This window comes from Periplaneta americana, chromosome 15, assembly GCF_040183065.1.
Source record: "Periplaneta americana isolate PAMFEO1 chromosome 15, P.americana_PAMFEO1_priV1, whole genome shotgun sequence".
NCBI lineage: Eukaryota > Metazoa > Arthropoda > Insecta > Blattodea > Blattidae > Periplaneta > Periplaneta americana.
In genome coordinates, this window is record NC_091131.1 from 137,029,242 (window position 1) to 137,056,119 (window position 26,878).

Consider the following 26,878-nt stretch of genomic DNA (forward strand, 5'->3'; position numbering starts at 1 on the left):
TACAGCACTTTTATTTGCAGACGAAACGAAAATGATCTGCAAATAGCAATTATTAAATTGAATGAAGTTGCCAGTAAATATAATATGATTATCTCCACAGATAAAACAAAAGTAATGGCATTCTTAGGATCTTATCCAATCAGAACAAAAATTGTACTAAACAATAAAACCATAGAACAAGTGAACACGTTCAAATATCTAGGCTGCAACGTCACTTATAACAAGAGCCGAGAAATAGATGATAAGCTAAATGCTTTTAATTATTTTTGTGGAACAATACGTCGAACTTTAGGTAGGAAAGTTCGGAAAGAAACATTACTAAAGTTTTACAAAGTGATGGCTTTACCAGCTTTACTGTATGGATGTGAGAACTGGGTTTTAAGGAAGAAAGACGAGAGAAGAATTGAGGCTGTTGAAATGAAATTTTTGAGGTTTGTGGCTGGCTATACACTATTTGATAAAAAGAGAAGTGAAGACATTAGATCCGAATTAAAAATGCACAATATTATAGATATAATAAGAAGACATCAAAACAATTGGAGGGAGCATATACAGCGCATGCCAGAAACGTCAATTACCAGAACAATATACAGTCACGACCCCCGTGGGAAAGAAACCCAGGAAGACCCACAAAAAGATGGCGGGACCAGTTTTGATTTGATTGGAGTGGAACGGATCTCATGGTCCATACCGTAATGCAGATGATGATGATGATCTTCATTTCTCTCGTGACCATCTATTATAAGACCCTTATTCCCTAGTAGACATTATTCTCGCGCTTGTAGCATAGCTGTCGCAATTAGAGCCACATCTCTGCTGAAGATAATTTTGGTAGAGGCAAGCGAGCCTGAGCACCAGAAGGCTTCGATTCGAAGTCATAATACACACTCCTTCACTGCTGTTCCGACTGGTGCGAAGGCGAAGACTCAGAGCTTGTAACTAATGTCTGTTTTTCTCTTCCTCGGAATTCAAGTCGCACTTCTTCAGATCGATGGTAAATGGGCCTCTTCGCTTTTCTCTCTTCCCTCTTAAATAATGTCTTCGTCGTCACAATGTCGATATTATCAATAATCATATTTCGTTAATTTTTCTGATCCATTAGAAAGGATACTCTTATCAATGGAACATTCCTACTTAACTCACATTCACAGAGACTTTCTGGGTCCGGACACTTACAAGTGCATATATCAAACATTTTTCGACCTTTATTAATAAAAGCCTATTCATGCGCCCTTGAGGTTAGCCCACTTCGTTATTGCGATTTCAGAATGTTCCGATATTTACTATGATACTATTTCATCTTTTCCACTACCCTACGATTGCTGATGGTAGGAAGGCTTGCTGTTTTTCAAACCTCGATAAGTCTGTTGGCAGTAACATGAGCGATGTCTTTTACTGAAAGGTGTTTTCCACGTAGTTCGTTTGTCTTTAACTCTCTGATCCAAAGAAAATGTGTCATCACATCTTTATAGATTGGAAGTTGCAACTCTCTTATCAGTCCTGGTATATCGAACAAAGGACTCAGCAGTACGTCGAGTACGGAATTATTTTTTCCACTCATGACAACACGATACATAAGAACTATTGCATGTACTACTAAACTACTGATACGATACACTATTTCACAGGAACAACAGCGATACAAACCTGGCCAGCATAGCCTACAAAATACGACTGCTGGGCAGATACTACCCTGACTGCCAGCATCCCTCTTTTCTCTCACTCCACAAGAAGATACTGGTGCCAGATACTTCTCTTCTTGTACTATCTTTGTTAACTTTTAAAAGATCTGGTTAACGAGGGGTAGCTGTATAGGTATGAGGATAATAATTTTTACAAGAATGTGTTATAAATTCGAATCTTCAGTATTGATGCGGAGACACAAGATATTGATTAAATTTATTTTCTTTCTCCTACAGTCTTTCTGCCACAAGTCGCAACTTTTCCGCACTAGCTATCTTCATTTTTCAAAAAAAATATTTTCGATACACCCTAGTATATACTATACTTGTTTTTTTTTTTTAAATGAGACATGACAGTTAAGCGGCCGAGCTTGGAACTACAGTGCCATGTTGCCAATATGGACTACCATGCTGCCAGCTGATGGAAGCTAGCAATTGATGTTAAGATGACTGACGTTAAAACATTCATTGACAATTGACGCGAAGGTAAGAAAACAATACAAAAATCGACAGAGAATCAAACACAAAACGTACCAATGCTAACATTGTGTGCACAATAAATGTCGCCAAGAGAGCTATTAAGCACTCGCCACGTGAGAATGGTAAGTTTGGCAACTCAACCGTTGTTACCATAGCAACAGGCCTACCACGCTACGTGACATTAAATTGATTTTTCGATCGCAACGGTCCTGTCATGTCCCATCTTTCAAAAAAACAAGTATAGACTGTGGTGGCACTGTGGTGACTAGTTTTCTGCAGCTTTGGTGGCTTTTCGTCTCGTCTACCCGGTAGCATCAGAGTTGTTACTGCAGCACAACAGTAGTGTGCAGTTCACTCACTATCTGACTATTCAGGCTTATTTACAAATTCTTTGTTGGAAGTCGCATGTGGCCATTACATATTATATAACTAGAGTTCGGATTTCTATGTAAATATTTTGTTTGCTGATCTTTAAAACCTCTAAAATTAAATTTCAAGACGTCGCTTTAGGTTTCACAAAACCGATTTGCACATAACCTAAATATACAAGTTTTCAATATTTTATTTTAATAAATATTTTGAATAATTAATATTAATGCATATTTTAAGATATAGTATTTAAATACATGAATATTTGAGCGTTTTTCAGAGTTAAATCTCACTCTATACACACACACACAGTATTTCTGTATGCGTAAATAACTAATACCCAGCGCAGCAGCCAAAAATATCTTCTTTATATTTAGTTTGGTATTGCTATTATTATTAATGGAGTAGAGTCATCATGACCCATCACTACGACCTTGTCCATTTTTTGTGCTAAAATCCCTCTTAGCAGCATTCCCAACGCTAACAGTTGCTCGGTATCCAGGTTCGAAAAAATAACATCACTAAACCAGCTTCCTCTGTGCATCGCCAGTCGGGTTCGGGGAATACTACGAAATAATTATGGAAATGAGATAGTACAGAATGATGCTGAAGCCTAACAGCGAAAAATGAGCGAACCTCGAGTAAACATCGAACTTTGACCTTCTCTGCCACGATTTTTCAGTAACTAGTGCCTAATGAGCAATGTGGATTTTCTGCTGCACGACCCTGAGTGTTGCGTATTTTGACACTTCCATGACCAGTAAACTTCGGTTCATAAATAAACAACACAGCAGCCAGAAATAAATAATTCACTTGTAAATTTGCCTTAAAATATAAATACACTTTTAGAGGTTCCCGAGGTACGGAATCGGTAATAGATTATATAATAACCAACAGAATGTTTAAACCCACGGAAATATTAGATGTGAGAACACTGAATTCGGCAGACATAGGCACTGATCATATGCTACTGCTTGGTAAGCTAAGATGGGATCTTCAAATAATTAAAAGGCAGAAGCCAGAATATATATATAAATTTAACATAGAATCAATGGACCATACGTCAATTAGAGATCTATATGCCAGACGTTTAGCATATAAAATCGAAGAAAATAAAATAGATATTAATGATAACGAGGAAACAGCATGGCATAAGATAAGAAACAACATTTTAAACACAGCTGAGGAGACACTAGGAAAGAGGAAGGTGAGAGTTTGTCCTCCTTCAGAAGGGTATAAAACGCCATGGTTTACAGAAGAAGTTAAACAAATAGCCCAACAAAAGAAGCAAGCTTTTATTAAATTTAGGAGTACACAAAAAATAGAAGATAGAGAGATATATAAGAAAATTAGAAATGAAACTAACATAAGAATAAGACAAATAAAAGAATCCCATTGGGAAGCATTTACAAAAGGAATGGAGTCGGATTTATATGGTGCGCAAAAAAAAGTTTGGCGAATGTTAAGAAATAGAAGAGCTGAGATAAATGAAACAATAAAAATAAATAAAATTAATGAATCGACATGGAAACAGCATTTCACACATCTCTATTCTGATGACATTATACTTGACAATGATAACCAGGAGACACAAATTACAGAAGAAATAATAAAGGAAGAAAATGAAGAATTTCAAATAACAGAAGAAGATGTTCAAGTGGTTATAAAGGAACTAAAAGGAAGAAAGGCACCAGGAATAGATGAGATAAAGAACGAATTCCTAAAATATGGGGGAAAGAAACTAATAGAGGAAATAACTAAATTATTTAATATTATACGAAAAAATCAGAAAATCCCCAATGAATGGAAAACAAGTGTTACTATACCTATATACAAAAAAGGAAATAGGGACGACCCAGAGAATTATAGAGGAATTACTCTCCTTCCTTCTGTGTTAAAGTTACTAACGAAAATATTACACAGAAAACTTCTGTCATATATATGTATTAGTGATGAACAACAAGGATTCAGACCGAATAGAAGCACAACAGATGCAATATTTATAATAAGGCAAATAGTAGAAAAGGCAATTGAATATACAACACCTGTTTTTCTATGTTTTATAGATTTGACAAAAGCCTTTGATAGAGCTAAATTAGAAGATATAGTAGAAATCTTCAAGAGAAAGAAATACCAAGAACAGTAATAAATTTGATAACGGATATAAATACAAATACTGAAACAAAGATTTCTATAAATGGGAAATTTACGGAAGGAATTAAGTGTGCAAAAGGAATAAAACAAGGAGATTCTCTAAGTCCTTTATTGTTTAATTTGATAATGGATAAAATTATACAAAATGTAAAGTGTCTTCCAGGTTACCAGATGGGAAATAAACATTTTAACATAATATGTTATGCTGATGACGCAGTTCTGATTGCCAGAACAGAGGATGAACTTCAACGATTACTTCATCGATTCGCGACAACAGCAGAAAAATTTAATATGGAAATTTCTACAAATAAAACTAAATGTATGTGTATATCTAAGAACCCAATAAGATGTAAATTGGAAGTTAATGGGAAAATTATACAACAAGTTATGGATTTTAAATATCTTGGAATACACATTTCTAGTTCTCGTAGATTGATTGATGAAGTAAGAACTCAGGTTTTTAAAGCATCGAGAATATCAGGATACTTACGAGATGTCATCTGGAAAAACAAATATCTAAACACAGAAAGCAAAGTAAAAATTTATAAAACATGTGTACGACCAATAATGACATACGGAGCGGATACGAGAGCAGATACTAGCCAAACGAAACGACTCATGAGAACAGCAGAAATGAATACTTTAAGAGCCATAGTAAGCAAAACAAGATTTGACAGAGTTAGGATGTTAGGAAAGAATGTAATATTATAGATGTTGAGACTTTCATCACAACGAAGAAAAGGGAATGGAGCTCCCATGTGGATAGAACTGACAACACGAGACTTATTAAGGCAGCAAAGAACCTACGCCCTAGAGGAAAAAGAGAAGTGGGCAGACCTCTCAAGAGATGGAATGAGACGTAATCATCATTGACGTAGCGTGTGTAAACAAACAGGCTTATGCCTATAGAAAAGAAGAAGAAGAAGAAGAAGTAAATTTGTTCATACCACTGGCAGAATGTAATACAATGAACGAAATCCTTTTTCCGTTGTCTTAATGAAGACTTGCATACAGTACTTACTTAGGCCTACTTACAAATGGCTTTTAAGGAATCCGGAGGTTCATTGCCGCCCTCACATAAGACCTCATCCTTAGCAAAGCTAATCCAGTTTCTACCATCATATCCCACCTCCCTCAAATCTATTTTTAAATTATCCTCCCATCTACGTCTCGACCTCCCCAAAGGTATGAAGACTTGCATTACATAGATGAAATGTATTACATCTTTCCATTTTCCTCACTTTCCCTTCAATTTTACCAATAAAAAATGTAGTGTATTTAAAAGAACTTAACGGTGAAATATCAGAAATGCTTAGTGATCCAGAACATTTCTTATTTTTTATATAGACTCTTTGTTATCATGCAAATATTCTAAATAGTCTTTTCACTAATTCAATCTTAAAAAATATATTTCCGGTGTAATTGGTCATGGGATCATTCAGAATGCATGCATTCGTACGTACCTAAGTACATACATGCACACACGCAAGCATACATGCATACATATGCCATACATACATAGTTACTCACTTTAATATTCGGCCAGATCTTTTTTTTCAGGTTTTATTGTCTTTATTACGCAGTAGAAATTGGACTAAGAATAAAATAAAATAAATATTAGAGGAGACCAAAAATTACTCTTTACCTAAAATAAAAATTAAGAACGATGGGCTGATACTTAATAGTAATTATATCAAATACACAGATTTTCAGACTATTATACAAGTGAATTAAAAATATGTTTCTAATAACAGGCACAAGAGCGCATCACTTTAATATTCGGCCACTTCATTTGTTTACCTGAGCATGGAATTGCTGCCTCAATAGACACAGTGTTTTCGATACTGGTCACCTACTAACTCCTAATAAATGCATGAGAAACCATTACACAGTGTCAAAGTCATTGTTTGGTGTGCAATAGCGTCATTTGGAACCATCAGTCCTTATTTCTTTGGGAACGATAATGAGACATCTGTTACTGTAACATCACAGCGATATGTCCGGATGATTCAAGAATTTTTGTCTCCACAAATTGCCAGTAATCCTCTCATCAATAGAGACACGTGGTTTCAACAGGATGGTGCGACCATTCACACGGCTAGATGCTCCGTGGATGCAGTCAGACCACATTGTCTCAAGATATGGAGACATTTCATGACCTGCAAGATCTCCAGACCTGACAACATGCGATTTCAAGAGTATGGTCTTCAAAAATCCACCCCCACAGAACATCGAAGAACTCAAAAGAAAAAATTTGCCATGAAGTTGCTGAAATTCCTGTGGCCATGTTGCGTCATGTATGGGAAACATATAACTTAGACTTGAAGAATGTGTGCAACGAAATGGGTCCCACCTGCAGGATATAGTGTTCATAAAATAAGAATTTCATGAGGTACAGGTAAATGCTATTGTGTATACTTTAAATGTAAAGTGAAAGTTTCGTTTCAAAATCAGTGCAATAATTATTAAAGTTTTAAAATTGCCCGTTTCATTGGCTCACCTTGTATATACTGGAAGTGGGGTAGGGAGAGTGGTACAACAAGGATGTCCTTATCACCTACCCTAAACATCTATTTGGAGAATTTAGTGAAGAACTGTTTTCAGTACATGGAAGGAATGATACCGGTAATAGGAGGAAGAAGAATAAAGTGTATAAAATTTGATGATAATACGGCATTGTTAACAGAAGAGGAGATGATATAAATGGATATGTTACTGGAGCTAAATGACAGCTGTAAACATTATTAGGATGAAGATAAATGCAAACAAGATGAAGACCATGCTTATCAGAAGAAAAATTTAGAAAGCAAACATGTGAATTCGAAATGAGATAGATTCAAATTAACATTAGCTGCTGCCAGGAAGTCAAAAGGAGGATAGCATTGATAGCAATGACAAAGGAAGCGTTTAACGGAAAAGGAAGCATTTTCTACGCACCTTTGGAAAAAGAAGTAAAGAAGAAAGTAGTGAAGTGCTTTGTGTGGAGTATGGCGTTGTATGGGGTAGAAAATGGACATTATGAAGAAGGAACAGAGACTACTAGAAGCATTTGAAATGTGGCTATGGAGAAGAATGGGGAGTATGAAATGGACAGACAGAATAACAAACGAAGCTGTGCTAGAAAAACTGGATGAAGTACGAACCATGCTGAAACTGATCAGGAAGAGAAAAAGGAATTGGCTGAGTCACTGGCTGAGAAGAAACTGCCTACTGAAGGATGCAGTGGAAGGAGTGAGGAACAGGAGAAAAATTCGGGGCAGAAGAAGATATCAGATGATAGACAATGGTAAGATATATGGATCATATGTGGAGACTGAGAGGAAGGTGGAAAAGAGAGGAAGATTGGAGAATGCTAGATTTGCAGTGAAGGATCTGTCCTTGGACAGAAAACAATGAATTAATTAATTGAGCCATAATTGAATTACAGTGTTTTTTTTTAATCCTCTTATCTCGAAAACAACGTGTTTAGGAGAATACAATTTTTAAATAAAAGTTTCTTCGAAGGGGAAAAAATAATGGCATTTTTGTACTGTACTTGTTTCTTTTATGCATTGAAGGTTATAAAGGTAATTATAAGGTCAACTCGGATTTTTAAAATGGCAATTCAAACTTCTATCATCAGATTCTGATTTTAAGCATAAAAATAAACTTTTGTCTGAAACATTTTGTTATCAAATAGCCCTTATATTTATAAAATATTTAACAAAATTGAAAAACATTAGTACACGGGTATAGGTCGCGCAAGGAACAATTACGGAAAAGCAGTGGTGGCATTACTGTTTGTTTTGACGTGTGTGTGTAGACATGCTGAGGAAGTGAGAAGTGTGGGTCGATGGAAGTACTGCCTCTTCCAAGAACAGATGGGGGTATCACCTGAGGAAATAAAGAGCGTAGAAAGAGAACAATCCGAAGCGAATTAAACGCGCAACATATTTTTATGAATAAAATAATGATAATCTGCGAAGGGAACGCTCCAGCCAAAATATAATAAAATAAACGCACTTGGACATGTATTCACATACAGTGGAACTGAAACTAAAACTGTAATGTAACTATCACAACTTAAGACTGTTTCTATCGATGTAGTTTCTCTTCCTACTGTACTCTTGAATAGCCCTATCATTCAAGCTATCTCATGCCTGCTCTTCCTTGTCGCATTGTTTCATTCGCATTCCTGCCGCTGGTAATCTGTGCTTGCGAGACCTATAATACCAGTCAGTACTTTAAAAGATTGTATCCCAGGTTTCTTTGTGTACGTTCTGTATTTATGTTTACAAATGGTAATTCAAACTTTTATCACCAGATTCTGAATTTACGCATAAAAACAAACTTTTGTCTGAAACATTTTGTTATTAAATAATGCTTATATTTATAAAATATTTAACAAAATTGAAAATACACGTGTAATACCAGTACTTTAAAAAATTGTATCCCAGGTTTCTTTCTGTACCGTACGTTCTGTATTTATGTTTACAGTACAGTGCATAGGAGGCCTTTGCCCAACATGAGACATCATGACTATCATTCATTCATTCATTCATTCATAATATTGCTTTTTATTCTTATTGAAAAGGAGAAAAGTTAAAATTAAGAGAGCCAAATTATGGAGACATAAACAAATTGTAAATAGAAGTTAGATTGACTCTGTTTATGTGTTTACAGTATGTTTATGTTAATTAGACATCACATTACGTCGATACTTATCAAGATATCATTGCCTCTGAATTGTAACTGCAGTTAAAGAGTAGCCTATCATTAGATGAAGAATTTCGTTATCTAAATCAAAAAATTTGTTACATATTTCTCCTTCTGTTTGAGAAAATCTTGTGTTAAAATGCGGGAAAGGGAAAATGCGTCCTTCAATTTTAGAACCAGTTTTTATTTGCCTTTTATTGAAAAAATATACGGTGGAGGGTCCTTATTTTGAATGTCGCATGAATCAAAATTCAGAAGCTTAAATAACCTTAAAATAAAACGGCAGACTATATTAAAAACAATTGTACTTGCAGAGGACATGCAGATGAATTCTCGGTTCATGAACTATCCTCTATCTGCAAAGTGGACAGCCTTCATCCCTTCTGTCATAGGATTGGTACTCTTCGTATCACTAGTATCTCTCTATGGACGATTTCCAGCTCATCAGGTAAGAGAGAGCATAAACAGTGATTTCTAAATTAAGTGAAATATAGCTACATTTAAACAGTCAGTCAAGTACACTTGCTTACACCACAAGTTTCTCTTTTATTCTAGTTATTTTAAAAATCTGTCAAATAAGAATTTGTTCTGAGTGAGTGTGGCAATATGTAAGTTCTATAAAAATAGTAAGTAGATCCAAAAGAAATAAAACAAAATGTTACTAGTAAACATGACAAAATATACACGAAAATGTAAATATTCTCACTAAATATTTCAACACAAATTAGTCATAGGTTTACTATAAAATAATTGCTACGGTATCTCTGTTGAGGATTTGTAATTCTATTAGGTTGATGCATAAGTTCGTAGGGTTTTTGGTCATCATCACAACACTACCTTGTTAGGAGATTATTTATTGCTTGTCATTTGTTATTTGGAATGTTGTGCTTAAAAACACACCTTTAATATTGCGGATTTCAAAAACGTTTGTGCTATTTGAGGGCTAAAGAAGATAAACTAAATGTTTATATAACAAAGAGCCTGAACTATGAATTAACCTTAACATTAAGTTGATAGTAATAAGTTAGTGAAAATTTTAAGTTCGACACCAAAATGTACAATTAGTTTTGTCATGAATTTGAGAGTTGCTGTATCTTCATGAAAATGCCAAGTACATTCACTGTATTCTATAAGTTTCCACAGAAAAATAATTTCCTTTTCTGTTAGTAAAAGAAATATTTTGGGGGTCTATGTCCAACACCAAAAAAGAATTTTCTTTTCATTATCTACAGTCAAGTCCAGATTGAAGATTGATGTCTGTTAAAGTTATATTTCACTACCTTTATGATCACTGTTTGCAAAATTTTCTGTTTCATTAACAAAATTGGCACTACTGTAAGATAATAATCCATCGAAGCCTCAATATTTCGTTGGTATACATACCAAAACTGAAAATACAAGAGAAGAAGAATGACGTATGTGAATGGGACAACTATTCCTGTTCCAAACACACACAGCATTCTGCTCTGAATAATAAGTATGTTTTGATGAGAGAAACGAGTGATGGAACAAAAAGAAGAGTAAACATTTTAGAAAATTCCTCTTTCTCTTCCTTTGATAATGAGGATGTGGTGCTTTGTTAGATAGGCTTACTGATAATATAATGGCTAAAGCTGTAGATATACTAATGACACGGACACCTAAACAGTGCTGGATAGCTTTCAGATATCACAATATGCTTTACCCAGGTGAGGTGCAATCAGTTAAGATGAATGAATTGGAGGTAAAAGTTGTTGTTGTTGTTTTCTAATGCCAGGCGTTTGACAATAAAGTCATTTGACCTCTTTCACTCCAATATTTTTCAAAGATATTATCATGACTAGCTACTGAAGCACAGATTTTGAGGTGTTCCGAATCCATTTCTTGGTTTGAGTTGCACAATGGGCAGTTAGGGGACTGATATATTCCAATTCTATGCAGGTGTTTGGCCAAACAATCATCCCCTGTTCCCAATCTAAATGCAGCTACAGACGATTTTTTGTGGTAAATCGGGAATTAACTGTGGATTTTGATGCAGAGAGTTCCATTTCTTCCCTTGCGATTGAGTTATCAAATTTTGTTTGTTGAAGTCTAAGTATGCAGATTTAATAAATCTCTTCACAGAGCAATACGTAGATTTAGTAACAGGTCTGTAAGTAGCAATGCTGCCCTTCTTTGCTAAAGCATCTGCATTCTCGTTTCCCAGGATTCCACAATGGGATGGTATCCATTGGAATACAATTCTTTTATTAAGTGATAATAATTGAGAGAGCATTTTAGTTATTTCTGCTGTTTGAGATGAAGGTGTGTGTTTAGAGAATATTGATAGAATAGCTGCTTTGTAGTCTGACAATATATAACTGCATTCCTAAATTTATTGATGTGGCATAGAAGATTCCTGAGACATTCATTTATTGCAATGATTTCACCATCAAAACTTGTTGTTCCATATCCAAGAGATCTATAAAGTGAGAAGAGACAGCACGTAACACCTGCACCGGCACCTTGTTCTCTGGAGATCAAGGATCCGTCGGTGTATAAATGAAACCAGTTTTGTGGAGGATACCTAATATTAATTGTCTCTAAAGACAATTGTTTCAGCATTTCAGTGTTTACTTCTGATTTCAGTATTTCTTCTGTTAAATTTAGATTATATTCTATATTTAATAGAGTTAAAGGGTTTGGTTTAATTTGTAAGTTTTCTTTTAAATTCGGGATATTGATTTTCTGTTTTAATTCTTGAACAATGGATATGAAACTTTTTTGAGTTTTCAATCTACAAACAGGACTGTATGAATGCCAATTGTTACCTGGTAATCTGATAAGTTTTTCATATTGAATCAGTGCTTTTTCTTCTATTGTCATTTTGATACTGTTAATATTAGTGAGGAATCTCATAGAATCTATTGGCGTTGTTTTGAGGTAAAAGTAATGCACCGATCAAAATCTGGAAAATACTATTTGCCTGAACAAATGGGCTGCATTACATTTCAAAAGAGACATCATTAACCCTCCTACTACCAAGGTTTATTACAACTTATTAATACCAAGGGGGGATAATACAATTACCCCCATCAAAATCATACACCAATCATAAGAATTTGGAATATTTAACAATTTATGTAGATCTTCAGAAAATATAAAAATGTAAAATAATCATCATATTTAGGGACCGGATTTTTATGTAATTACATATTACTTATATTCCTTTCAATTTAACCGTATGTAAATAATAAATCTTTGCGAATCTTGTAATTACCATTAATATATTCAAATTTGATACTACATATTTTTACATATTTACCCCACATTACATATTATGGCTTGGTAATACATAAATCTACATATTTAGGGGTTTTATTCATGTTTACTTCTCTAAAAGGAAAAAAAAAAAACTGCTGGGGAAGTTTACAATTTGAAATACACAGATTTAAAAAGCTTTTTACCTACCCAAGAAAGGATATATTTCGGGACGAAACATAACGTCCTTAGTTCCAGGAAGTAATAGAGGCACTCACCCCATACCATCCACTGTAAATATGAGTGAACAAAAGGCAACCTTTCTCATACAACTACCTTGTATTGTAAAAATCACTCAGAAAGTAGCGTTGCTTTCATGCGGTGGCATGGGACCAGGATGACATGATTTGTCTCGAACTATAATTGTTCTGCATACGTCTTAACAAGCCGTTCCCATCCAATTTGCAACCTTACCCACTCTCTTCCTAATCCTTCCAGGGAAAACCCATGTGAAGTCTGACATGAGCCGCAATAAAGTAGCCGACTTTTCAAAAGAAGCTGGAGTAAAGGAACAAACTGGAAATATGTTGAAAAATTAAAATAAATAGCTTTTCAGGTTATTGCTTGACCTCTTTACTTTAAATTTAGTAGACCTATACGGAAATGGGATTTTCCGAGCAATTAGAAAGTATGGTTCTCGACTGGAATAATCCTACCCTTCTGAATGAGCAGGAGTGTCACTTTTAAAACAACAGTTTGTATAAATGCCTATAGTTTGAAGTTTAAGTATGTACTTTGTTTCTTACAGGGAGCAGCTAAAATGCATGTGTCCCACATCTCCTCTTATTTTCTCCTAATCCAGTAAAGCGAAACAGTGCTTGCAGTACTATTGTGTCATTCATTTTACTCAGTTCTCGAGTTTTAGTACTTAGACTACCGTATAAAGTGCGAGCTTATCTATTGCTTTTAACTAACTAAAATGGCCCCTGTATCTTCAAACCTAACGAAAAAAATAAAATCATGGATTGCGATGGACGAAGCTTTCACTACAGATGGAAAAATAAAATGTGTCAAGTGTGCTGTAAAAAAGTCGGGTGCTCTATAAAATCATAACTGGAGAGTCTTACCTATCTTATACCTGCCAGACATTGATATTAAATATTTTCATGATTTTACATATTTTGGTACATATTCAGCTTATTTTTCTTACATAAATACGTACATACTTCACACCTTGATATTACATAAAAATCCGGTCCCTAAATTCATATTCCATATTGCTGAAAAGTATACCAAAATAAAAAAAAAACTAGGGATACGGTACAGTATGTTTTTGGTGATACTATAAGATAACATACCGGTATACAGTACATTTAAACTTGCCTCACTTCCATTTCCATAAACTCCTCAAAATTATACAGTTTTGACATAGTGAACAACACAGCTATAGGCTATGAATGTCACAGTACTATAACATAAATTGGAAATCATTTGAGTTATTTCTTGAAATTTAAATATTGGAATACAATCTATACAACCACAAACATCTTCAAAAGATTTGGTTATAATGAAATAAAATTGTAAAAACTCTATAAAACTTCTAAAAATGAAAAAATATAAATCCAATAAAACAAAATTTAATTCTTTGTTGAAATTCAAATATTCGAACACCACCTATACTACAATGGTCATCTCGAAAAAAGAGGGTATACTAATAATTATTTCTAGCAAAATCGCTTTTAGAATAACCACAATAAACAGGAAAAAAAAAAAAATTGGAAACCAAAAGTCATGATAACATAAATAACACGAAAGAAAATAAATTGGAACCAGACAAACTAAAAAATGAAGAAAACTAAAGTACCGATTGAATTTAATACCCTGGAATTTTCATAAACACACTACCAAGTATCAAGGAGGGGGGGGGGGACAAGATCACTCCACATATATAAAGCGAATTACTTCTTAAAGTAGATGAATTATTTCAAAATGTTAGTAGAAATAGCCTATAACAGACAAATACAAGGAATTTAAAAAATAAATATGAACAAAAATATAAATTATACGGTACTCAAAAAACATTAATGGGGTAATCCTATTACCCCTCTTGGTAGCAGGAGGTTTAAGAAGATTGAAGCTACTGTACCCTGTGGAGGTAGCTACTTGAGATCCTGTTTCTTTAAAAATTCTTTTAATTAATCACATTCAGCAGATTTGAATTTAGTTTTTAGTTTTATCTATTTCATATGTGGTCCACCACTGTGGAATAATAGCACATCTGACCGTGAAACGAGTCAGCCCAGGTTCAAATCCTGGTTGAGACAAGTTATCTGATTGAGGTTTTTCCGGAGTTTTGTCTCACTCTATTAAGAGCAAATGCTGGGTAACTTTCAGCGCTGAATCCTGGACTCTTCTCATTCAGACACTAGATAACCATAGCAGTTGATAAAGTGTCGTAAAATAACCAATTAAAAAATGTCATATGTGTCTGTTATTTCTAATATTTTTACATAATGTGATATGTTAGTATTTTTGTAAAAACTGACCCATTTATTCCTTATCATTAGTAAACGAAACTCAGAATACCAGTAGCTTTATTTTATAAAGCTGTTGTTGCAAGACCAATGTAGGCCAAGTAAATACAATAATTATATTGTATTAAATTGTAATTTCATAACAACATAGAAATAAAAATAAACAGTTCTTATTTTAAATAAATAAATGAAAAAAAGAGCGCCAAAAATTATTTATATAACTGCAGGCATTTTATGTTCAATACCAACAATTTTATGTTCAATGCTAAAAGAAATTTACTTTCTGAAGAATGTGAAGCAGAATATAGGATTGGAATGGTGCTCTTATTATAACTTGAAGCCTTAACTTAAAAAAATTACTTCACTGAACTGAAGTCCCATACTTCACAGAGTTTTGATATTAAGCCATGTAATGTTGCATAAACTGGTTTTTCTGCTTTACGTCCAACACTATGAATGTTTCTATTATACCGAGAGTAAAAATGAATTTTTAGATGGGAACTCAATGATAAAAATTTCTTCAGAATTAACATTCTCAGGCGATGTGAGAAGATTACTTGATTTCCAAAGACATTACAAAATAAACGAAAAATACGGTTTAAAAATCTTCTGAATTTTATGTTCGACATCTTGAAATTGCCCACATATTGTACGTGAGAAAATAATTCATCAGAAGTCATACCAGCATTAACATCTCTAAACCCTAAAAAAATCTTTCCCATATTTCGCTTCCACAGCACAAAACTGTGTACAAATTTATATGGCTCTCTAGAAGTAGATCAAAATTTTTTCAACACACTGAGAAATTCCAAGACATTAATTTACTGAACAACAGTGAAAAATTTTTTTGCATGGAATAAGGTCCTTCTAATTCAGATTTTAGGGCTGTATTTAATGGTGCAATCCATTTTTCTCTGCACCCTCAGTTTTTAAAAAAAATGTCTGGTTTAATTTTTTTGGTGGGCTATAAATTTTAATATTTCTTTGATACTAAATGATCAGGGAAAGGATTTATATGTAAATACATATTTACTTATAAAGCTAATATAATTTATATTTTGCATTATCTTTATGTTTCACAATGTGTAGGGTTGAAAAATCCTACTTTTATTTTCCATATTTTTCCATATTTTAGAGTTTAGTACATATTTTCGTTAATTTCCATATATTTTCCATATTTCATATAAAACAGTCCATATTATATTAGGTTTAACAATAAAACAAAACAAAATTCCATTAACTTTTAAAAATACATTTCAACAATAGAGATTTAAACACATGTTCAGTAATCCCTTTAACATCAGAGTTATTTGAAAATTAGCAGTCCTATCAACAATGGGAAAGTAAGTTACAAAACTGTATTAATTTAATTTAAAATTTTTACAGTTGTGCAGCTCAACAGTTAAATGCCAGTCAGAGTACACATAGGTTCAGTTTTGTAAATCATACTATAAAGACGGTAAATATGCCAAAAGTACGTCATTCAGTCAATTTAAAATCAAAACTAACAAGTTACATTTCAGAATTTAAAGAAGATGGTTTATCAACTGACAATAAAATATTATTTTGTAATTTGTGTCAGTGTGCAGTATCATCTACACAAAAGTTCCTGGTGCAACAACACATTACAACTAGTAAACATCAGGCCAACAAACAACTAAATTCCAAGCAGAGACAATTGTTTTTAACACAACCAACAACATCGAATGTAAGATCTGAGTTTAACATCGACCTGTGCCGTTCTCTCATCTCTGCTGATATTCCTCTCTACAAACTAAAGAATAAGGTCTTCAGGGAATTCCTTGAAAAATATACTCAACATACAATCCCGGATGAGTCAACACTTAGGAAGACGTATGCTCCATCCATCTACGATGAGACAATACAGAAGATAAGAGATGAAATTAAAGATAGTTCAATTTGGGTTTCCATTGATGAGACTCCCGACAAAGAAGGTAGACTTGTTGGTAATGTAGTTATCGGTTTGTTAAGTGAACAATATTCTGAACGAATTCTTTTACATTGTGATGTTCTAGAAAAGTGCAATAACAAAACTATAGTTAAACTGTTCAACGAAGCTATGGGTATCCTGTGGCCAAAGGGTATTATGTACGATAATGTGTTATTCTTTATTAGCGATGCTGCCCCTTATATGGTCAAAGCTGGACAAGCATTATCTGTTGTATATCCTAAATTGACTCATTTTACTTGTGTGGCGCATGCATTTCATCGTGTGGCAGAAGTGGTCAGAGACAATTTCCCTAAAGTAGATTTGTTGATTTCATCAGTGAAAAAAGTATTTCTCAAAGCTCCCAGTAGAGTTAACGTGTTGAAAGAAATGTACCCTGAAATTCCATTGCCACCAAAGCCAATTTTAACTAGATGGGGTACATGGCTAGAAGCAGTTGAATATTATGCCGAACATATAGACTCTATTAACAATGTTCTCCTTGCATTGGACTCTGAAGATGCAGTCTCAATTGATACTGCGAAAACAGTTACCTGTGACATAAGTGTGAAGAATGACTTAGCTCACATTCAGCATACATTTTCATGCATCATAAAAACGCTCAAAAGTCTCCAAAATAGGCACCTTTCACTATCTGAAAGTTTTGAAATTATAAATAGTACTGTGGAACAACTGAATCGTGGTAGAGGTAAAGTTGCAGATGCAGTAAGAGCTAAGGTGGACACTGTACTTTCAAAAAACCCTGGATATGAAGAACTACAAAAGGTTGTTGCTGTGATGAGTGGTGAATCAACAGTGAAGATTAACTTGGACTTATCCCCAGCAGACATTGTGAAATTGAATTATGTACCAGTTACTTCTTGTGACGTCGAACGCTCTTTTAGTCAGTATAAATCTATCCTCAGAGACAATAGAAGAAGATTCACTTTTCAGCACTTGAAAGAAATGTTTGTAACCTATTGTTATGGTAACAGACAATAAAAATTGTGTTTTGTTGAAACTACATTGGAAGATAAGGTACGTCCATTATATTTTTTGTTTAGTTTGATTAAAATGTACCAATATTTAACGTACATAGTCATTTTTTTATAATTTTAAGTCCATATTTAATTCCATATTTTGGTAAAAATCCATATTTAATTCCATATTTTGGTAAAAATAACTACATATATATTTACATATTTCATATATTTTTAGTCCATATAAATCCGTTCCCTGTAAATGATACAATAATGAAAAGCTAATAGTGGTAGTATAATTAATTTATTTTATTAATTTACTGCTTTAGTGGACAAGAACTCTGGTGTCATGGTATTTTTACACAACATAACTTTATTTCTTTTCACATCCTCGTAAAATTCAGTAAAGATAACACTTTCAAAGAGTCTAGTTTGTTTCCTTTTCCAACCCATCACATTTCTGTTTTGATACAGAACTCTTTCCTAAGTATTATTTAACTTTATGTATCTCCATTACTTACTTGTATATTGCACCAGTCTGAAGGTCAAGACCACTCCAGAGAAATTTCTTCAGCCTCTTGTCAGCAGACTCAGTCACTTATAAGTTTCACTGCTGTAAAGAAGTGTGTGGTTGATAATACAGTTATCAGTTTTAACATCATTCTTTCCAACATAGCTTCATTTTTTATTCTGTCTATTCATTTCACATGCTCCATTCTTCTACATATCCACATTTGAAATATTTCTAGTCGCTTCTCTTCACTTCATCAAGCCACACTCCACACAAAGCACTTCACTAGTCTCTTCCTTGTTTTTTTTTCCGAGAGGTCCGCAGAAGATGCTTTTTCTATTAGAAGCTTCCTTTGCCATTGCTATCCTCCTTTTGACTTCCTGGCAGTAGCTCATGTTATTGCTTATAGAACACCCCAAGTATTTGAAGCTGTTCACTTGCTCTACTGCACCTATCATACTGGAAAATGTAAAAATGCTTAATATATTCAGTGTGATCATATGTCCCGTTTTTTCCAGGACAGTTCCGTTTTTTACACTGTCTCCCTCCCGTCCCATCTGTTTTCCAAACATTTTTGCAAATGAAGAATTAAACATTTACAACATTCTGATGGTCGATGAGCCAGAACCATTTTACTATTTTTTTTTTTTTTCAGGAAAGCATTTTAAGCTCCTGACATTCAAAATTTCATGAAACAATTTAGAATAGCTTCATAGCAACCTTATGGAGAGGAATATTTACAATTTTGTTCGATTCATTTGCAGACAAGAACTGGAACACAATGAAACACAGATTTCTTTCTTATAAAAAGTTGGACTTAGAACAGTCTGGTTCTCAGCTGTCGATATGTCAATGTAAAGTTTAATGAGATTGTACGTATGTACACTCATTGGGTAAAACGAAGAAATGAGTTGTTCTTAACTTCTATAACACCATCCTTTCTATTCTTACTTTTCTTGGCTTCGTCTGCCACCTTTCCAATTCCCTCCACGCATGCGCAATTTTTAAAATACCAGCATTTTTAGAAGTATGAAAGCAGCTACAGTGGTAGTAAGTGTCATGAATAGATTTTTCTCCATTCCCTTCCACCTTGGTCTGGAATACAGTAGAGTTAAACATGTTAAGTTATCAGATTCAAAGGCAAAAATACCACTCTTTGACCAGCGATATTGAACTAATGAAGCTGCTGCAATGCATCTAGATAATTGGAACATCAACACTGTTCCAGCTTCTGAGTATTGAGTTAATATCTTCACAATAATGAACAATAAAAATATTCCTTTTTATCTCCTACAAAAGTGCTACAAGTTGTTCTGTGTTTACCAGCCATTTCAGCAGCTGTTTAAAGACTAATTTTTTTTATGAACAATGTGTGGATCTCTGAAAAGTCTCAGTTAAAATGTTTCTACTATTAAATCCACGTTGATAATAATTATAACAAAATTTAGTTATAAATGTCATGAATTTTAAGAGTTCATGCGAAAAAACAAACAAGCATTTAAAAAGATTGGTAGTTCTGAGAAATAATTTTGAATCAAAACTAAAAATGAGTAGAACTTATCTGTATAATTTTATAAAAATTCAGTGAAGTTGTTAAATGGAAAATTTCATGTAGACTGCAGAAAAGTGACTTAAATGTTGAAATATGTTGTATTTCATAATTAACTTTTAATTTTGAGTAGTTCATATTTGAACTTTCAATATTAAAAAATCAAAATCAATGCCTTAAGGGTTTTTTTTTTATTTTATCGCGTTAATAAATGTTTGCGAACAGATATCCCATTTTAGACTCTCAGAAATATGGTCACCCTGAGTATATTGCTCATTTTTGCTTCTGTGATGGATTTCTATACTGGGTAATGGTGGAACAGGTCGACCTTTATAACAAGTGGCGAAGCTCTCAGGAGGCTTTTGAAGCTTAGCCTTACTTACTTACTTACAAACGGCTTTTAAGGAATCCAGAGGTTCATTGCAGCCCTTACATAAGCCTGCCATCAGTTCCTATCCTGAGCAAGATTAATCCATTCTCAACCATCATATCCCACTTCTCTCAAATCCATTTTAATATTATCCTCCATCTACGTTTTGGCCTCCCCAAAGGTCTTTTTCTCTCCGGCCTTCCAACTAACACTCTGGATTCCTTGCTGTGGTCGTGCCAGAGAATCAATCCCATTCCGAGGCTTATGTTGTGGCTTCGTAACAAGCTATTTTTACGATGATGGAATGTTAGCCCTTCGCCCAACCCCCAAGCTGGAGGGCCATCTCTTATCGGTTGTCCGCGACTACTTATTCAATATATTCGCAGCTATCTTCCATTCCGGAGACCATCTCCTCTACCGCAACCTGAGGACGCTCTATGCTGTAGTCAGAGCGGGTAGAAGAGAAAGTGACTTTACTTCCTCTAGTTCAGTGGTTCGTTGCCGAGTGGCGCTAGCCCTGTTTTCTGTGCCCAGTTTCAGGATCGCTATTCAAGTGAATGCAAAAGTTTTTTAAAAATAACCCATTATATAAGAATGTACTGTAGAGTACTTAGTTATAATATTTTACTTCTTTAAAAATGTAATATTACTACATTAACAAATTGTGAGTTATATAAAACAACCCTGAATAGTAAATATAATAATTAACCGAAAAATGGAACATTGTGCCGGCTTCAGCCAGAAATACGCAAAAAAAAGTACAGCAACGCAAAATTGAACATTTTTATGGCATTATAAAGTATGCATTGGCATGAAATTATAGTTTTTATACACAAGAAAGAATGTAACATAATAAAGGAGACACTTTATTTTCACCAATAGTTTTTATCTACTATTTAGTCATTAGTTGCAATTGTATCTGGTTTATACGTAATTCAGGGGAACAAAAAATATTACGTGCAATAAGACTCATAAATTAAGATTCAGTATTATATCTATGCTAATGTAAGTTTTGATCTTTTGAAATACCGGTACCTAAGTTATTTTGTGTTTTGTAAAATTAAAACAATTTGGTAGCACTGTATTAAGTAATTGTATGCTACTTATTGGAGAATATTAAATTAACGACTTTCCATGAGATCTATTACTTTCTCATATGCTCGATTAGAAATCTCTTATGATGTGGAAACGTAATAAACATATGTAATAAACTTGTAAACCAGATTAAGATCTAGCCTAGATGCAAAGTAGAATTATACTGTAATTTTGTTACCGAAATAACTTTTACGTTAATTACGACTAAAGTGCTATTACTAAAAATAAAATAATTAATAATTAAACATGTATATTTAATGAAGTAGAAGCTAGGTGCTTGGATTCAATTAGGAGTTCACAATTAGAACTTTAATACAGCACATTTTTTAATCGGCACATAGATTGAAAAATGTTCAGATGTAGAAAGTCTAAGGTAATCATCACAAGATAATCATTTTCTAATTCCAAAATGTCGCTCTAGAGGATCCTGGTTAAATTTTTTCTGTCAGAATATATTTAAATCTGCTATCCCACAAGAATATATTTCGCTAGTGCTCTGAATTGTCACTCTAAATAATTCAAGGGTTCTTTCTTAGGCAAACGTGTTCTTTGTATTGTCAATTACGTGTCATATGTCATTACTAAAACTCCAGAAATTAGGTATCTCCAGCAATATGTTCAGATGGATATCAGAAATCCTTAGTCAAAGATTCATTGCCACTAAATTCAATAACTCCCTTTCTAGTTACAGATAAACATATCGAGGTCTACCTCAGGGCACTGGCCTCAGAACAACTTTATTCAATATTTATATAAATGACTTACCCTCCCTATTAGAGGAATCAAACATGAAAACTGCACTATTTGCAGATGATATAGTTTTGTGGACTTCCGGATCTTACAGACATAGAGACAAAATTCAAAATTCTGCTCTTAAAGCTCTAAATCAACTATGAATGGAATACATCAAATTTGATGACACTCAATTTAAGCAAAAGTAACTACCAAATATTTTCACTCGGTAAAAAAAGAAAGAGAATTCAATATCCAATACAATGGCCAACACCTTCCTAGGACTTATGAATCCAAATATCTTGGAGTTATTTTCGATAGTAAGTTAACATGGAGCAACCATTTGAAATACATTTCTGAAAAAGCTCGTAAAAGATTCTTCCTTCTAAAAAGACTAGCAGGAAAGAAATGGGGATGCTCTAGGAATACTTTGAACACTACATACAAAATGTTTTTACAGCCAGTGCTGACATACTGCGGAGAAATTATGATTACTTCACCTTTCATAAACGACGTAGAATATGTTCAAAACCAAGCTCTCAGACTCATTACTGGTGGAATCAAAACGACTCCAATAGATTCTATGAGATTCCTCACTAATATTAACAGTATCAAAATGACAATAGAAGAAAAAGCACTGATTCAATATGAAAAACTTATCAGATTACCAGGAAACAATTGGCATTCATACAGTCCTCTCTGTAGATTGAAAACTCAAAAAAGTTTCATATCCATTGTTCAAGAATTAAAACAGAAAATCAATATCCCGAATTTAAAAGAAAACTTACAAATTAAACCAAACCCTTTAACTCTATTAAATATAGAATATAATCTAAATTTAACAGAATAAATTCTGAAATCAGAAGTAAACACTGAAATACTGAAACAATTGTCTTTAGAGACAATATTAGGAACCCTCCACAAAACTGGCTTCATTTATACACCGACGGATTCTTGATCTCCAGAGAACAAGGTGCCAGTGCAGGTGTTACGTGCTGTCTCTTCTCACTTTATAGATCTCTTGGATATGGAACAACAAGTTTTGATGGTGAAATCATGGCAATAAATGAATGTCTCAGGAATCTTCTATGCCACATCAATAAATTTAGGAATGCAGTTATATTGTCAGACTCCAAAGCAGCTATTCTATCAATCGTCTCTAAACACACACCTTCATCTCAAACAGCAGAAATAACTAAAATGCTCTCTCAATTAATATCACTCAATAAAAGAATTGTATTCCAATGGATACCATCCCATTGTGGAATCTTGGGAAATGAGAATGTGGATGCTTTAGCAAAGAAGGGCAGCACTGCTACTTACAGACCTGTTACTAAATCTACGTATTACTCTGTGAAAAGATTTATTAAATCTACACACTTAGACTTCAACAAACAAAATTTAATAACACAATCCCAAGGGAAAAAATGTAACTCTCTGCATCAAAATTCACAGTTAATTCCCGATTTACCACGAAAATCGTCTGTAGCTGCATTTAGATTGGCAACAGGCCATGATTGTCTGGCCAAACACCTGCATAGAATTGGAATATATCAATCCCCTAACTGTCCATTGTGCAACTCAAACCAAGAAACGGATTCGAAACATCTCAAAATCTGTGGTTCAGTGGCTGGTCATGATAATACCTTTGAAAAATATTGGAGTGCAAGAGGTCAAATGACTTCATTGTCAAATGCCTGGCATTAGAAAACAACAACAACAACAACAACAACATATTTTCTAAAATCGTGTAATGCTAGAATCCTTTGTACAGGGCAGACGAGGGAGTCTTTGAGTTCAGCGTATCTGCAAGGTCGTTCATTCACCTTTGAATTCTTTTGTATTTTCACTTTTCTCGAACCCATCACAGTTTATGACTCTAAAAAATGTATCGATTTTGAAAAACTCACACCAAACAGCTGAAATGCTGGTCTGGAGTTCATTCACTGGAAGGAATTACGGTCAATGTAACTAGACACAATTTTGGGCATTCAGGTGTGGAGTAATGGCACATAAATGCATACAATCGCATGATTAGCTAAGGTGTTCTTCTGATTTTCGGGTGTCACATCCAATTATTTTTTACTCGGATATTTAACGCTGCTGTATCAACTACTGGGTTATTTAGCGTCAATGGAATTGGTCATAGCCAAATAGTATTTGGTAAGAGTACATTGTTATGAGAAAGGATTGATGTCCTCTTCGTTGGATATTTTATATTCTTTTCTTTTTTTAAGATATCGAGGCAAGTTTGGGAAAATATGTGTTATGGCATATGGTTTTGGTCGCCAGTTCTTGCGTGGAAGTTCCACCTCTTTATCGGCAATAATAATAATAATAATAATAATAATAATAATAATAATAATAATAATATAAAGGATAAATCCCCACTCACATGAAATGTACATTCGACACAACACTCGCCTATCACGTAGAGTGTCTGGTGAGCTAGTAGGGGAAAAGTGGAAGTCGGAGCTTCTACGTTCGCTATATTGCGATTTGCCCATAATAAATTTATCGGCTCTTACAATCAAAAGTCGCCCTCGGTAGTGCAGTTGGTAGGCCTTCTATGCTCGAGGTTGCGGGTTCGATCCCGGCCGAGATCGATGGCATTTAAGTGTGTTTAAATGCGACAGGCCCATGTCAATAGATTTACTGGCATGTAAAAAAAACTCCTGTGGGACAAAATTCCGACACACCGGCGAAGCTGATACAACCTCTGCAGTTGCGAGCGTCGTTAAATAAATCATAATTTTTAAAAATCACAATCATAACCGCAGAAAAATGGATATTACAGATATAAGAATGAGCATACAGTTTTCTGTGTTCGTGGAATTGCTCTACACCACTTCTGAAAAATAGTCTAGTCTTTAGGTGGATAAAAGAAACGTCTCTTCCTTACAGATAATTTGATTTACATCAAGAACAAAACAATTAGGCTTATTACTACTTGCCCACATAAACGGCACAATAAAAATCACCGGAACACCACAAGAAATATCTTCTTAATTCCATAGCAGAACGAGTTCTACCTGCTCTGTCCACAGTATTAAGAGGAAAACTGGAATCTTAGAACGATCTCCACGCCAAAGTTTCGCTCAGTTGCCGTGGCGACACTAGGGGGTTTAAAAGTCCCATTAGACCTTTGCCGAGTTACCACACTTTCTATTCTAAATGCTCTGCTGTAGTGATAGGGACCTACCATATATGGTTTGAGGCTATCCAAACAATTTGAGTTATCAATCCTAGTAACAATAGGCCTATAAGTTTGTAATAACGATATATTGTAACACTTGGTTGTAATCCATACCCTTCCATATATTAAGTTCACTGTTGACAGTCATTCCAGTATGGAGAGAGAGCAGTACGAGCAGCGAGGCTTAAGGTAAAAAGTCTCTAAAGGCATGACTATGACCTTGACTCACAAGCTTGAGAGGGGACTGGGGAGGGGGTATCGATTCACTACATTTCCATACGGGATGAGGCTAGACTTCCATCACAATATTACGTCGCACTATATTGGTGTTCTCTGAAAGTGCTGCGTTGTTGAGCTTAGTTTAATATAAAGTGCATGCGTTTGTTTATGTGTGTTACACATTAATTTTTGTGTAAAATTACTCATACTGAGAAAACATCCAGATCATTATTTTTAAAATTAAAAGAGAAACCATTTTCAAGTTTGGCATATGAAACAAAATGTGCTTACAAAGATACAAGGAGATCGACACACATTTACAAGTGCATATTAAAATACCGTAGCAGGTAAAGGAAGACAAAATAGAAATTTTCATGGTATAACAAATATCCTTGTCTAACAGGGTGGTCCAAGACAAATAAGTTATATTGTTTTATCTGAAATCTGTTTTGGAGTGAAAATGAATGATCATTATCTTCTTGCGGGATCATTATTTTCTTGTGGGATCTGTGCCTGTACAGTAATTTTGATAGAAAAGCCGATAAACATCTGCTCTATAAAAAGATACAAGATAAGCAGATTTTTTCTGCCCACCTACTATTTACACTTTAGCTTCGCCACTGATAAATACATATAATTTCTAGTAAAACGGAAGCAATGAAAATGGTTTTTCTAGCAGTTCCCTTTGTAATGTTTTCTGTATTGATTAAACTTGAATACTGCGTATTACATTAGTGTTGAAACACGCACAATTGAACACCACGTTATCAGTCTGTCACCTTGTACTATCCTGTCATCTGAGTGGTCTTGATATATAACATCCTTACGCCAATTACAAGTTAAAACAAGGAACATCCTGCCCATTAGGCTGTATCGAAAAAAAAAAAAGTTTTCAAATTTCAAGCGTTAATAGAATTGAAATGTTGCATTATCATGTTATAACAATGCACAAAAACATGTGAGCTCTAAATCCATTTTTCACCGAAGTGCAATTGCTTAAATCTTTAAGTATAGTTACGAATTTCATTCGTTCTTAATTTACGCATAAGGGAAGGACTTTCTGAATCTCCTTCACTTTTCACGTTGCACAGTCAATTCAAGGTCATGGGGTGGGACATTACAACTGATAATGGGTGAAAGTCGTC

At 34.2% G+C, this 26,878-nt stretch overlaps 1 protein-coding gene across 4 annotated transcripts in view; it reads left to right on the top strand.

Moving 5' to 3' along the window:
* The window catches only part of LOC138715373 (uncharacterized), a 644,942-nt gene that overhangs the window by 611,454 nt on the left and 6,610 nt on the right, over nt 1–26,878 (top strand). For all 4 annotated transcript variants that reach the window (XM_069848222.1, XM_069848223.1, XM_069848221.1 and 1 more), the window contains one exon: nt 9,695–9,828. In XM_069848222.1, the coding sequence (XP_069704323.1) occupies nt 9,695–9,828 (134 nt within the window). The remainder of the gene's footprint in view (nt 1–9,694; nt 9,829–26,878) is intronic.